This window comes from Engraulis encrasicolus, chromosome 7 (genome assembly GCF_034702125.1).
Source record: "Engraulis encrasicolus isolate BLACKSEA-1 chromosome 7, IST_EnEncr_1.0, whole genome shotgun sequence".
NCBI lineage: Eukaryota > Metazoa > Chordata > Actinopteri > Clupeiformes > Engraulidae > Engraulis > Engraulis encrasicolus.
Genome location: NC_085863.1, coordinates 46,376,671 through 46,389,710, shown reverse-complemented (window position 1 = coordinate 46,389,710; position 13,040 = coordinate 46,376,671). Strand labels below are relative to the sequence as shown.

At 45.4% G+C, this 13,040-nt stretch overlaps 1 protein-coding gene across 1 annotated transcript in view; it reads right to left on the bottom strand.

Annotated features, from left to right (window-relative positions):
• The window catches only part of dlg2 (discs, large homolog 2 (Drosophila)), a 293,655-nt gene that overhangs the window by 40,692 nt on the left and 239,923 nt on the right, over positions 1-13,040 (bottom strand). The window contains exon 15 of the mRNA XM_063203708.1: positions 8,017-8,119. Coding sequence (XP_063059778.1) covers positions 8,017-8,119 — 103 coding nt within the window. The remainder of the gene's footprint in view (positions 1-8,016; positions 8,120-13,040) is intronic.

Sequence of the window (13,040 nt, the reverse complement as noted above, 5' to 3'; positions counted from 1 at the left end):
CTGTTTATTCAGATCAGCCAGGCAGACTAGACTACAGGCTCATATAACAGCAGACGTTATTCAGGCACACAACACATTATTTACTATTGACATAATTTAAACATGTAATCAATTGCATCTTGCCATCTGGGCAGGTGCCTAGTAGCACTGACTCCAGATCAGTTAAAGTAGTGATCCCCAAACTAGGGGTCAGGACCCCTAAGTGGGTTGTGCAAATACTGCAGGGGGGTCCCAGAAAGAATAAAAACCTCATCAAACCTTGAATATATGCTTTCATTACTATAGGACCATTCCATAATTGGTTATTTGTATTAGTATTTGCTTGCATGGTTCATACATGTACTGTATATACCAATAAAGGGACAAAAAAGCTTGCATGTGGAATACAAGAGGTGGGGGGTCGCGAAAGTATTCTCAGGTCCAAAAGGGGGAAAGTTTGGGAAGCACAGAGTTAAAGGCTGCCTAGTGCCGTCACGCTGCGTCTGCAGAGGTTCAGGGGTGCCTGGCAGCATGGGCCTCTGAAGTCTGAGCCCTATCGAGCGGTCAGGAAGTACAGGCTTGCCTTTCCTTCCCCCCTGGTCACTCTTTCTCTGAAATCAATAAGCTCTGCATCAGGAGACTGGCTACTTTGGGTACTCAGGGAAAAAAAGGGGCCCCAACCGAAGCTAATAATATACACATGCTGTTTTGGTTTTTTTCCCCACAATTCCCTGCCATGCCAATGGGCATTAACAGAGCTCCAAAGGCTGCACTTTGTTGATTATTTATGAAACATGCATGCCTGCATGTACAATTCAGAATTTGTGCCTACGAGTGCAGAAAAGCACTGTTATGAAGAAATAGTGGAGTCCTACAAAAAAATATTTTTTTAAACAATGAAATAATAAGTTCTCTTGTCTGATATAATGTAATAAGGGCTTTTTATGGGTAAATGCCAGTTGCATTTCCATTTTACAGTAAAAAATGATTATTTAACACTAGCTTGGATAGAGTTGAAGCCACCACTGCTCCATGTCTTGTACCTGTATGTGCACATGTGTTCAGGCATGTTAGAGGAGACATTTCCACTTGGTCTGCTCCTTTGCTGGACATGTTAATTACACCTCATCAGGGTATTTATAGTGAGCACTTCCTGAGTCAAGAAGAGGTTGACTAGATAGAAGAAGAGGTTGTCTAACATCGGTAATGCACAATTGACTTAAAGGGTTATTCGATAAGGTAAAACTTGCTCAGCCATTTAGGTTACAAGGCTAGCATGAGAGTCTGAGGGAAGAAAGAAGTAATTAACTTCAGTAGTGTTCAAAAGAGTGGCCTATGTCTTCCTTTTTATTTTTCCAATGGAAAACATTGATTGTATCAAGGAAGCAGGCTACAGTGCTACAAAGCCAATAGTGAACAGAACTTAAACTGACTTGAGGCAACTTAAACTTCACTGTAGGCCAAACAACACATGGAAGAACTACATTTGTCAATCACAACACTTCCTCATGTCAATATTACTGTGCATGTCCTAGTATTCCCGATAACTGCCCTGTAAGGCTTGAGGTAGCTGTGCAAGACCACAAGGTATGGTATGGTGGACATTTCAGTTTATAGTGCAATATGGCTATTGTTTTGCATGGCTGCACTTTTATTGTATGCTCATGCTCTTGTTAATAGCCATGATTACATTATCAAATCAATTATCTTTTCAAAGTATTTAGATATATAATTATATTTATTTATTTACAATTTGATTTTCTAAACACAATACGACAGTTTTACTGTATTGAAGTACTAACTGAAACTGCTATCATCACCCTGTGGACTATAGCTGAGGGCAGACTTTACGGCACAATGTCCATCTGGCCCGGTGACCCCTATGCAGCAAACCATTTGGACTCCCTGAGAACTACACCCACACTACGCCCCTATGCCTCCCTCACCCCCACTCCACCCCCACCCCTGCAGCCTCGTCTGCCAGCCTGCAGAGAGCACTGGCCAAATAGAAATGGCAACAGCAACTCCCACATGGCCAAAACAGAGAATGCCTGGTGTTTTGTGAGCTGGGCCTGGCACAAAATGTTTGGCTGCAAGTTTGGCTAACGGCCCATGGAGGCACGGCCGCTGACAGCTTTGGCTGGGCCCTGGACAAAGTAATCAGAAAGTCCCCCCAGTACTACTGTATATACAATGCAATGAGAACCTAATTCTGGGACCCCCTCTCATTGGGCCCAGGACAACTGACCCCTTTGCCCCCGTCCCTGTTGGTTTCCCTACATGGAGCTATGAGCTGGGCTGGGCTGGGCTGTGTGGCTAAAATGTTTGGCTGCCGGTTTGGCTAACGTTTGGCCCATGGAGCAATGAGATTTTGGCTGGGGGCTGGGCTGGGGCTGGGCTGAGTAGGGCTTTGTGGTGCGATGTGATAAATGAACACTGGGCAATGTCGCTTGAGTAATGAGCTGCATTAACAATGTTCAATGTAAAAAAAAAACATATCAGTTTTCTGTTGGGTTGACCTCTGCTGTCAAGGAAAGGAGAAATTCACGGCTCCTTCCTTCCCAGAACTTGTTGGCCATGATTGCCTGAATATATTAACATAATGGCGGGCAGCAGGGATCTCTGGAAACCATATCTGGGAGCCGTGTCACTTAATGGAAATTTGAGAGATCGGAGAAGAACTCCATTAACACAGTGCTGCATACAACAGCACTACATTGGGGGAAAGGCATAACACTTTTAAGTATATTAAATAGGGAAAAGCAACACTATTAAATATTAAATATTTAGAAATATTTAGGAATATTATAAAATATTATACAACAATATTAGCATGTACACAGCACTGCACCAGGGAAAAAAAGGATATGGAATATGAAAAAAAATCATTAAAATATTTAAATAATATTAAATACTATTAGCATAAGTACATAGTACATATTAAAGTGACTTAAATTAGTAGTCTGCACTTATAAAAAAAACTCATTCAGAGGGTATCAGGATCAAAGAGAGCTGGGGCATTGCAAGACCACATGCTATGCTACAGTACCATGCTGAGGAAGAGAGAGAGAGAGAGAGAGACAGACAGACAGACAGACAGAGAGACAGACGGACAGAGAGAGAGAAAGAGAAAGAGAGAAGGAAGGAGTAAGAAAGTGACATTGAGATAGAGACTGAGAAAGAGATAGAACAAGGCAATAGAAAGAGAGACAGAAAGAGAAAGATAAAGATGGAGAAGGAGGGGTGTTTGGCAGGTGGCAGGTGGGGGGCTGTGGGAGGGACAGGGTAGAGCAGAGTGCAGTGGCACAGTCTCATCCTGGGGATCTGGAGGGGGGGGCTGACTGCTGCTAAGCCAGCCTGGACGCACTGTATGGCTGGGGAAATGCCAACCTGCACCGCCCAGGCCGGCACTCTGGATGCTTTGGAATTGGATCAGATCGGACCAGACGTGTCCTGACCCACTCTATCTACCGAGGGTCCTTGGAGGGGTCAGGGCAAAGATGCTGCAGTCTGTGGCACCGGGAGCTAAATTGGGGAAATGGGCTACAGCAGCTCCAAAAAAGAGTGCCACAAATCAGACATTTTTGAATTATCTAAAACAATCCTGCCTTCCCTAGTTACAAGGACTTTATGTGTGCCATTAAGACATTTCAGAAACAGTCGTGGGGTATCTGTCAAGCTGAAAGGATGGATACAATATAGGGCTGTAATGATATTGTATCAAACCGAGAAATCGTGATACACAGAGTTACGATACCGTATCCTGATACAAGGAGGTAGTATCATGATACACCCTTTCAAAGTTTTGTTGGCCAGCAGTCCAGAAAACAACCACATGATATGAAGTGATAGTGCTTCCAAGCTTCAAACCATTATCATTATTTTATTCAAACTTTAAATAATTATTAGTAGCCTCTTGTAACCTATTCTACTGATTAACTATCAGTTTTTATTCATCATTTTATTTTACAATGTTGACTATGTGATATCGTGGGGTGTATCGAGCCGTTGGTCTTAAATCGTGATGCGAACCGAATGGTGAGTTGAGTGAATCGTTACAGCCAGTGTTAATTTTGTCAGCTTTTTTTTGATTTAGTCGTAGTCTTAGTCACAATGACGAAAATCAATTTTAGTCTTAGTCATATTTTAGTCATTGCCTTCCCAATTTAGTCTTAGTCTTTGTCTAAATGACGAAAATCAATTTTAGTCTTAGTCAATTTTTAGTCATTTTAGTCATTTTAGTCAACACTGTACATAATAGAACTTCTCCACACACTGCTTCTCTTTTTAACATATATCATTGACTGGACAGAATAAACCTTCTCCGCGCACTGCTTCTCTTTTTAGCATGTATCACACTGTGCAGAATGAAACACTGCTTCTCGTTTCTCTATTGTATTTAACACCAGTGTTAATTTAGTCAGTTTTTAAAAACTTAGTCTTAGTCTTAGTCACAATGACGAAAATCAATTTTAGTTTTAGTCATATTTTAGTCATTGCCTTCCCAATTTAGTCTTAGTCTTAGTCTAAATGACGAAAATCAAAAAAGGGCTTTGACAAAATATTTTAGTCATAGTCATGGTTGACGAAATTAACACTGGTTACAGCAAAATGATGTCTCTCCACAGCCATCTTCAAGGGCTAACTTATTGATAAAAACGTCAGTTAAAACCTCATACAGTATTTTTATTAAGATAGGGCGTAGCAAAGTGAGAACAGAGGCTGGAGAAAGAACTAAAATGCTCTCAGATTGGGTTTCCTTTCAGACCAGAGCTCCACGCTGTGTGACCTCCAGCAGTCTGTGTCAAGGTCAGTAATGAACCAGTGGGCAGCAGGAGGGTGCCTGCATGTAACAGATTAAAGTTTGGAGATCTCAGGCAGGCAGGCAGGCAGGCAGACAGTAAGGTAGAAGTAGTCCTACTTCACTACTCCCACCCCACCCTAGCCTGGCTATCGCGACTGCAGGTTAATTTGCGATTTAAGTCTGGCCAAGCAAACCATCGACATTTCTCTGCAGAAGATGCAAAGTGCATGTCTAGCTCGCCCGCATGAAATGTGTCCGTGTGCTACTGGTTGAAGCCTCAATCTTGAAGATGGATTGCCTGAACAGACTAGAGACTAGTAGTCGGAATGGCCAGGCTAACCCCACCCCTGCCTTTCTCTCCAGGCTCAGCGAAAAGCAGAAGCAGGCAGGACATTCCTCTGCCATCAGGACGTGAGGAGGACTCTGGTTAGAGAGAGAGAAGGGGGCAAGAGAGGCAAGTGCGGTAGCAGGAGTTAGGGCAGTGAGCAGAAGGGAGACAGGGTGGTGCTTGCTTGGCTGGGTGAAAAGTCATATCAAGGAAGGGGTTGGGGTGAGTTAGGGGGGTGTGCGGTGGCTAAAGGTGAAGGGAGTGGTGCAGATAGTGCAAACAGTGGTGCGGAGTAGTGAACGTAACCAGTGCAGGTGCACATAAACACACACAGTGAGACTCAGTGTCCCAAAAAACCCCAAGCACAGGCGCCTACTGAACCCCCTATCCCCCATCAGAGGTGTATGAAGTAGACGTCAAAGTACTGCTACGGATTTAATCACAACATTAGTGGTTTGTATTAAATAGTTGCAAACAGGGAACGATTTGATTAAAAAAAAAAAAAAAAAAGCGGGTGGGGTGGGTGAAGATATGCTTCCAACATTCGGTTTTGGATTCGGCCTTGTTGACGGGTTACAGTTTGGGTTTCCGTGATCGGAGTAGGATTCGGTATTCAGTTTTGGATTCGGCAATATCTTAAGCTGTGGTATTCGGCAGGTATTCGGCAGAACCTTAAAAATCAGGATTCGGCATATTCCTAATTCCTTAATCAACATCATCGGAGTTACATCAAAGCACAGCTACAATCATGTAGAAGAAGTTGAATCCCCCCCATCCCCACTGACAAATTGCATCCTGGTTGCAACTAATATCACACCACTGGTGTGGTAATTACTACATCCGTCAAGTGCAAAGAAATCCCGCACACTGTCCATTCCACCAACAAACTTTAATACGTTTCTAAACTTTACCTGAAGAAGGTCGGATGACCGAAACGTTGTATTTAAGTTTGTTGGTGGAATGGACAGTGTGCAGGATTTCTTTGCACTTGACTGACAACCCCGCTGGGATAACATCCTACGCACCTGCCCAACTACAGAGGTGTGCAAAAGCATTTTTGTTGAACTAATTACTACATCCGTAACAGTACTTCTACTTCGACTTCATACACCTCCCTCCATCCCTCCCACCGACTCTTCCCGTCCCATCAGTCTCCCATGCTTGAAGTCGCCACTGGGCAAGAGAGCAGCCTTGGGCCCGGGGCGCTTGATCACATGTCACAAACCTGGTGCTGGATGCGGAGACCGCTGCGGAGAGCACGACGCAAGCTCTGACGGGTGAGAGAGAGAGAGCAGGACGTCAGTGCAGAAACGGCCCGCACCTACCGTGCGCCCACTCCTGTGTGTCTCACTGTACTGCATAAACATCAAGCCAAGAAGCATACAGTACATCCGCTATGTCACATGACTACAGTAGATATAGTACACAGTCAATCCGATCAATGACTATACGTAGATAACGTGCACAGTGTTTGGGGCTTAGAAACACTCTGGTAACATACTGCACTGAAAAAATAAATAACAAAAACATAGACATCCAGATTCATCCAGATTCTTTTTCCTTTGCACTCTGGTAACATACTAACAGCAACAACTGGGCTCCTGTGTGATATCTGACATCGATAACCCGATGTCTGATGATAAAAAAGAAGAAACAATATAATCATGCAAAGACAAAAGTGCTCTCCAACGATATAGGCAATCATATCCGACACCTACAGTAACCACCAAAGAAACCCGAGATTAACAGTACAGTCCTACGAATTTTTAAAATAAAGTCGTCAACACAAGCATACGGTAGCAAAGGTTGCACATTGTGGTGTTATCCTCTACGATGAATAACTTGGTCAAACAGCACAATTAGTTTTCCTCCGCTCTCCAATAAGCAGCCTCAGCAGGCGGCCTGCTGTGGACTTGAATTGTGCAGGTAATTACCCCCATTTATCACAGCCAGCCTTCCTAGGGGCTGCCGACAGCTTTGGCCGGGCCCGGGACAAAAATCATCCGAAAAACCTCCCCCACCCAATATATCCAATGTAATGAGGACTCATTTCTGCCACCCCCCTTCCTCCCTGGGCCCAGCACAACTGACCCCTTTGTCCCCCTCCTGTCGGCTTCCCTACTCCCTACCACCCCATCTCTCCTCCCACACGCAAACTGCAGAGCAAGCTGAGCTCCACATAGCCACCTTCCTAAGGGCAACTGTACTGCCATCATGATGTACTACATGCAATGCTATGATGATGCATGAGGGCAAATCAATGACTATATTTTCCCCAAAAAAATTTGAGCACAATCACCTAAAGTAAATTGTGGTAAGCAAAATGTACAGTGTATATCTTATGGTAATTCATTTAAAACTAAAAATCAATCCTTGAAATGTACAGAATGCATTGCCCTACAAGTGTTTCCTGACAGTTTCTTTCGGAACTCACACACAAACACACAAAAAATTGAGAATTGAACACAAGCAAACAAACATCTGAACACTCAAACATCTGTTTGAGGCACATGTAGATCACACAGACGATTTAAAGCACAAACACTGCTGTGCTGTTGGCCTAGAAACGTCCATATTAGTCATGCCGTTTGTGCTACTTTATTCATTTCTGTTCCAATAAAATGTCGGTCTGTGTCTGCCCCGCAGTAACATGTGACCTCTTCCTCCTCAACACGATGGCAACCGCACTGAGGGTCATGTGACAAGTGCCCCCAGCGAGAGTGCATATGTGTGTGTGTGTGTGTTTGTACACACACAAGTGTATGTTTGTACACACGCTAGTGTGTGTGTGTGTGTGTGTGTGTGTTTGTACACATGCCCGTGTGTGTGTGTGTGTGTGTGTGTGTGTGTGTGTGTGTGTGTGTGTGTGTGTGTGTGTGTGTGTGTGTGGCGGACCCTTCCTTACCTTCGGGCCGGTACTGGGCGATGATGGTGACGGTCTGGCCCGCTCCTTTCAGTGCCGCCGCAGCCTGCTCATGGGTGGCACCACGCAGGTCGATGCCATTTACCTGCACACACACACGCACGCACGCACGCACGCACACACACGCACACACACGCACACACACACACACACACACACACAGGAACAAAATGTACAGTCACGTCCTCTCATTAATTTAGATACAGACATACAAGCACATTATAATCTCCTCACACACACCATACGTAGTACGTACAATAACACACACCATACGTACAATTATAACATAATACACAGTCACTTTCTCTCATTTACATACAGACACACAAACACATGAACACACAATAACCTCCTCCCATTTACCTACAGATGCATAACACACGCCATATGTACAATTATAATAGAATGTACACAGTCACATTCTCTCATTTACGTACAGACACACAAGACACGGCATATGTTCCATTATATCATATGTACACAATAACTTCCTCTCCTGTACCGGTAGACAACACAGACCATATGTACACACACAATAACTTTCTCTCAGTAACCCCCCCGCCAACACACACACACACAAACCCACACACACTGAACCATATGTAGAGAACCACAGCCTCTCATTTGCCTGCAGACACACATATGTATGTTGCAGTCACTACCATTTACCTACAGAGAGGCCATATGTACAATGCCTACCTCTAATTCCAACACATGCCGAAAGACACCTAAGCCATATGTCCAGATCCCAGACCCACAATATGCCATCTACAGGCAATATGGCAAAAAGGAATATTACAAAAGGCAAAATGCATGTTGGAATTTTTTCTTTTTTAACAGACACGCAGCAGGCCAGAAGTACTGTAGTTTGTACAGTCAGTACCTACTGCTACTGTAGGCCATATGCCATTTCCTCTCTTTTACCCAGAAACGCACACAGGCCATATGCTCACTGCACAGTCACTAAATACCATTTGCCTACCAGCAGACATACCACACAGGATAAAGAGGCAATGTGCTGTCCAGTCCCTTCCATTCATTCACCCACTGACACACAAGGATGCAGCATCTATGACAGCCTTTGGGGGCTGCCCCCTTGCACACGTGAGGCATAAATGCAAATTCGTTGTGAGTAGACTTCACTCGTATGCTGTGTCACAATGACAATGGGAGTTGGAGTTCCCCAGTTGGGCTTTCAGCTAACATGCACTCTCATTCTCATTGAAGGCCATATACAGAGAGTATAGAGCAATTTTCTCAGCTAAATGCATGGAGAGTGACACTGTCAAAACAAAAAATGGCGAGCCACTTGGATAGTCACAAACACTACCTTTTAAGGTACTGTAAGAGGAGGGAAATTATGGTCTTAAAAATAACAGATTGCATTTGCGGCGGTATATGTAAAGTTTCATTATAAGTAATGTGTGAGATAAAATATCCTCCTTTGAATAACAAAATACATACAAGATGCTCACAAATAAATACCATAACTGTCTATATTTTAAGTGCTATGGCATCAATTACATTGTAAACTGTATCTTTGGGATAAGAGAAAGAGTGTTCTAAGAGTACCCAAAAATAGCGAAACATCATCTCTCTTGCCATCGAATTATAGATTTTTCTTTGGGCAAAATGTCACCAGAGAAGAGAGAAGACAGGAGAAAAGAGGAGCTCTCAGGTTACTGACTGACTGGGGAGAAATGGTGAAGGGGGGGGGGGCAGGATTTAGAGAGAGACAAGCAGGTGGACTGAGGGTAGAGAGAGAGAGAGAGAGAGAGAGAGAGAGAGAGAGAGAGAGAGAGAGAGAGAGAGAGAGAGAGAGAGAGAGAGAGAGAGAGAGAGAGAGGACAAAGGAGGCAGGAGAGAGGAGGCCGAGAAGGAGGGGGGAGGGAATTGGAGTGAGAGAGAGGCAGGTGGAGTGGGAGTGACGAGGGAAAGAATGATGAAGGTGGAGTGAAGATGAAGAGAGGGAGAGAGGTCGGGAGGGGTGAAGGCGGAGAGTGAGGGAGCGAAGGAGCGACCTGGGTCTCATGAGCATGGGCTGAGCGCCAAGCAATAGGGGTGGCTGGTAGCCTACTGTGATAAGCACACCAACGGAGCGGCCAGATTGCATTAAACAGCATGCACTGTGTGTGTGAGTGTGTGTGTGTGTCTGTGTGTGTGTGTGTGTGTGTGTGTGTGTGTGTGTGTGTGTGTGTGTGTGTGTGTGTGTGTGTGTGTGTGTGTGTGTGTGTGCGTGTGCGCGTGCATTTGTGTGTGGTTATGTGCGTGTGGGTGTGGGAGGGCATCCGTGTCTCCTTGGATAGTGGGTGGGCCGGGTGACCTGTGCAGATACCTGGGTGGTAGTAGAGACCATATCTAGGCAGTATGTGTACTGTAGTATGTGTGTGTGTGTGGCAGTATGTGTACTGTAGTATGTGTGAGTTTGAAATTTGTGTTTGTGTGTGAGAGTGTGTGCATGTGCGAATGGTGCTGTATGTGTTTGTTCGTGCATGTTTGTGTGTGTAAGTCATGCATGTTTGTGTGTGTGTGTGTGTGTGTGTGTGTGTGTGTGTGTGTGTGTCTGTGTGTGTTGTGTGAGTGAATTTGTATGCTTTTTTACATTACATTACATTACATTACATTAGGCAGACGCTCTCATCCAAAGCACCTTGCATGCATGTGTGTACGGTATGTGTCGTGTTCCCTTCTTGCCCTCCGCAGGCCTGCTGGCCCTGGTGAATTGGAGAGGTGCAGCGTGGCTGTGACTGTAGCTGAGACTATTCTTAGCACTGCGAATCAGGCCAGTGCTACGCCCATCTTGCCTGCCTACCTTCAAGCCTGCGCCTATGTCTCTGTGCCTGCCTGCCTGCCTGCCTATCTCCATGCCTCCCTAATAGCTCTGCCTGCCTACCACTATGCCTGCTGCTATGCTTCTAAACCTACACAGTACCTCTACGTATGCTAATATGCCTCCTGCTTGCCTCCCGATCTCCACGCCTCTCTGCCTACCTTCAAGCCTGCCTGTCTGCCTGCCTCCCTGCACCGAACCTTATGTCAGCTCCTATGCCTCCCTGCCTGCCTCCCTCATTGCTTCTACAGTATCTCCAATCCACCCTCTATGCCTGTTGTTACAGTTTGCCTGATTATCATCGACTTTCAAATCTCTTCGAGACTTAGTCTGACCAAGAGCATAGCAATTAACATCTCCCCAAACGACATGGTTGACCCGCCTCCCTTGGTTTGCTGCTGCTAGTTTGCTTCCCAACAAAGTGGGAGGAGTTCCTGATTTTTTCGGAGCTCAGAAACAATATTTGTATTGCTCCTGGCCTGGCCAGAAGCAACGCTGAAAGCGTTGCATCACTAGGAGGGGGCGGCCTGGCTAGTTACAGTAGTCTTCCTACAAAGTAGTCCCTGTTAAATTCATTGCCTGTCTGCCTGGTTGCCTATATCTACAGCATTGCCTGCCTGCTTGCCTGTCTACCTGGTCCTATGGCTCTATGCAGTACCTAGCGCATCACACGTCTCCCTTGACTACCCCCCTCCATGCCAGTTTCCTCCCATTTCTCCATATCTGTCATTGCCTGTTTGCCTAGGTCAATGCCTGGTGCTCTTATGCACTCTGTCTATTCATACTACTGCCTGCCTTCCTCCATGCTACTATGCCTTCCTACCTACATGCACTTCTCTTAATACCCTTGCATACCCTTGCATACCCTTCTCTCCACCTGCCTCCTTACCCGCCCCTGCTTGTCTGCCTCTCCATGTTTGCCTTCATGGATACCTCACTGTCTGCCTGCCTACCTCGATTTCTGCTACTGCATACCAGTATCTTAATATCTACTTCACTGCTTGCCTCCCTGCCTGCTTCCAAGCCTGCTGCTGTTTTCATATCTACATCATTGCCTTCTTGCCAACACCTCCATATCTGCCACTGCCTTCCTACCTACGTCATCGCCTGCCTCCCTCCCTGCCTATCTACATACCTACCTCATTGCCTGCCTCCCTCTATGCCTGCTACGACATGTATACCTACAGTAACAGTACATACCTGCTTCATCGTCTGCCTCACTGCCTGCCTCCTAGCCTGCTCACCTGCTCCCATGCACTCGTATCTATGTCATTGGGTCTTCCTGCCTTCCTCCATAACTGCTATGACATGTATACCTTGTACATATCTACTAGCTCATTGCCCGCCTCCCTGCCTGCCTCGTAGCTTACTTACCTGCTCCTATACTCTACGGTATGTCATTGCTCTCTTCCTTCCTTCCTCCATGCCTGCTACAACACCCTCACATCTGCTTGACTACCTGCCTAGCTCCATGTCTGCTCTTATGGCTTTATATCTTATCTACTTTACTGCCTGCCTGCCTGCCTGCCTCCTTCCATTCTCCTTCCATAAAGTACATACCTACCTCATCGCTTGCCTCCTAGCCTGATTATCTACTCCTACGCCCTCATATCTATTGTACTGTATGTTAATGTGTGCCTGCCTGCCTATGCCTGCCACTACCTTCTCACCTATACTACATCACTGCCTGTCTGCTTACATGCCTCCCTTGCATGCCTTTTCACCCTCATCATAACAGGGTCTGAGTCCTGACCAGTGTCTGATCATCAGGATCTAATCAGCGACTCGAAGCAGAGCAGAGCAGTCCATTGCACTGATGAGGACAGATGGAGAAGGGCCATTATGAGATCTTAGCCATGCAAACGGCTCAGTGTGTGTGTGTGTGTGTGTGTGTGTGTGTGTGTGTGTGTGTGTGTGTGTGTGTGTGTGTGTGTGTGTGTGTGTGTGTGTGTGTGTGTGTGTGTGTGTGTGTGTGTGTGTGTGTGTGTGTGTGTGTGAAAAAAAAGAACAGTTGAGAGAATTGTCATTTGTCTTGCTCCCTCTTCACACAACTGAATGTTTCATGAATGGCTCATGAATATGATTCAAAGAGCCCTCCAGCCTTTGGTCTTTTCTCATAGCATGCCAGTCAAAGTTTAAAAAAAATGCTCAGATCTGAAATAATAATCTGTGAATT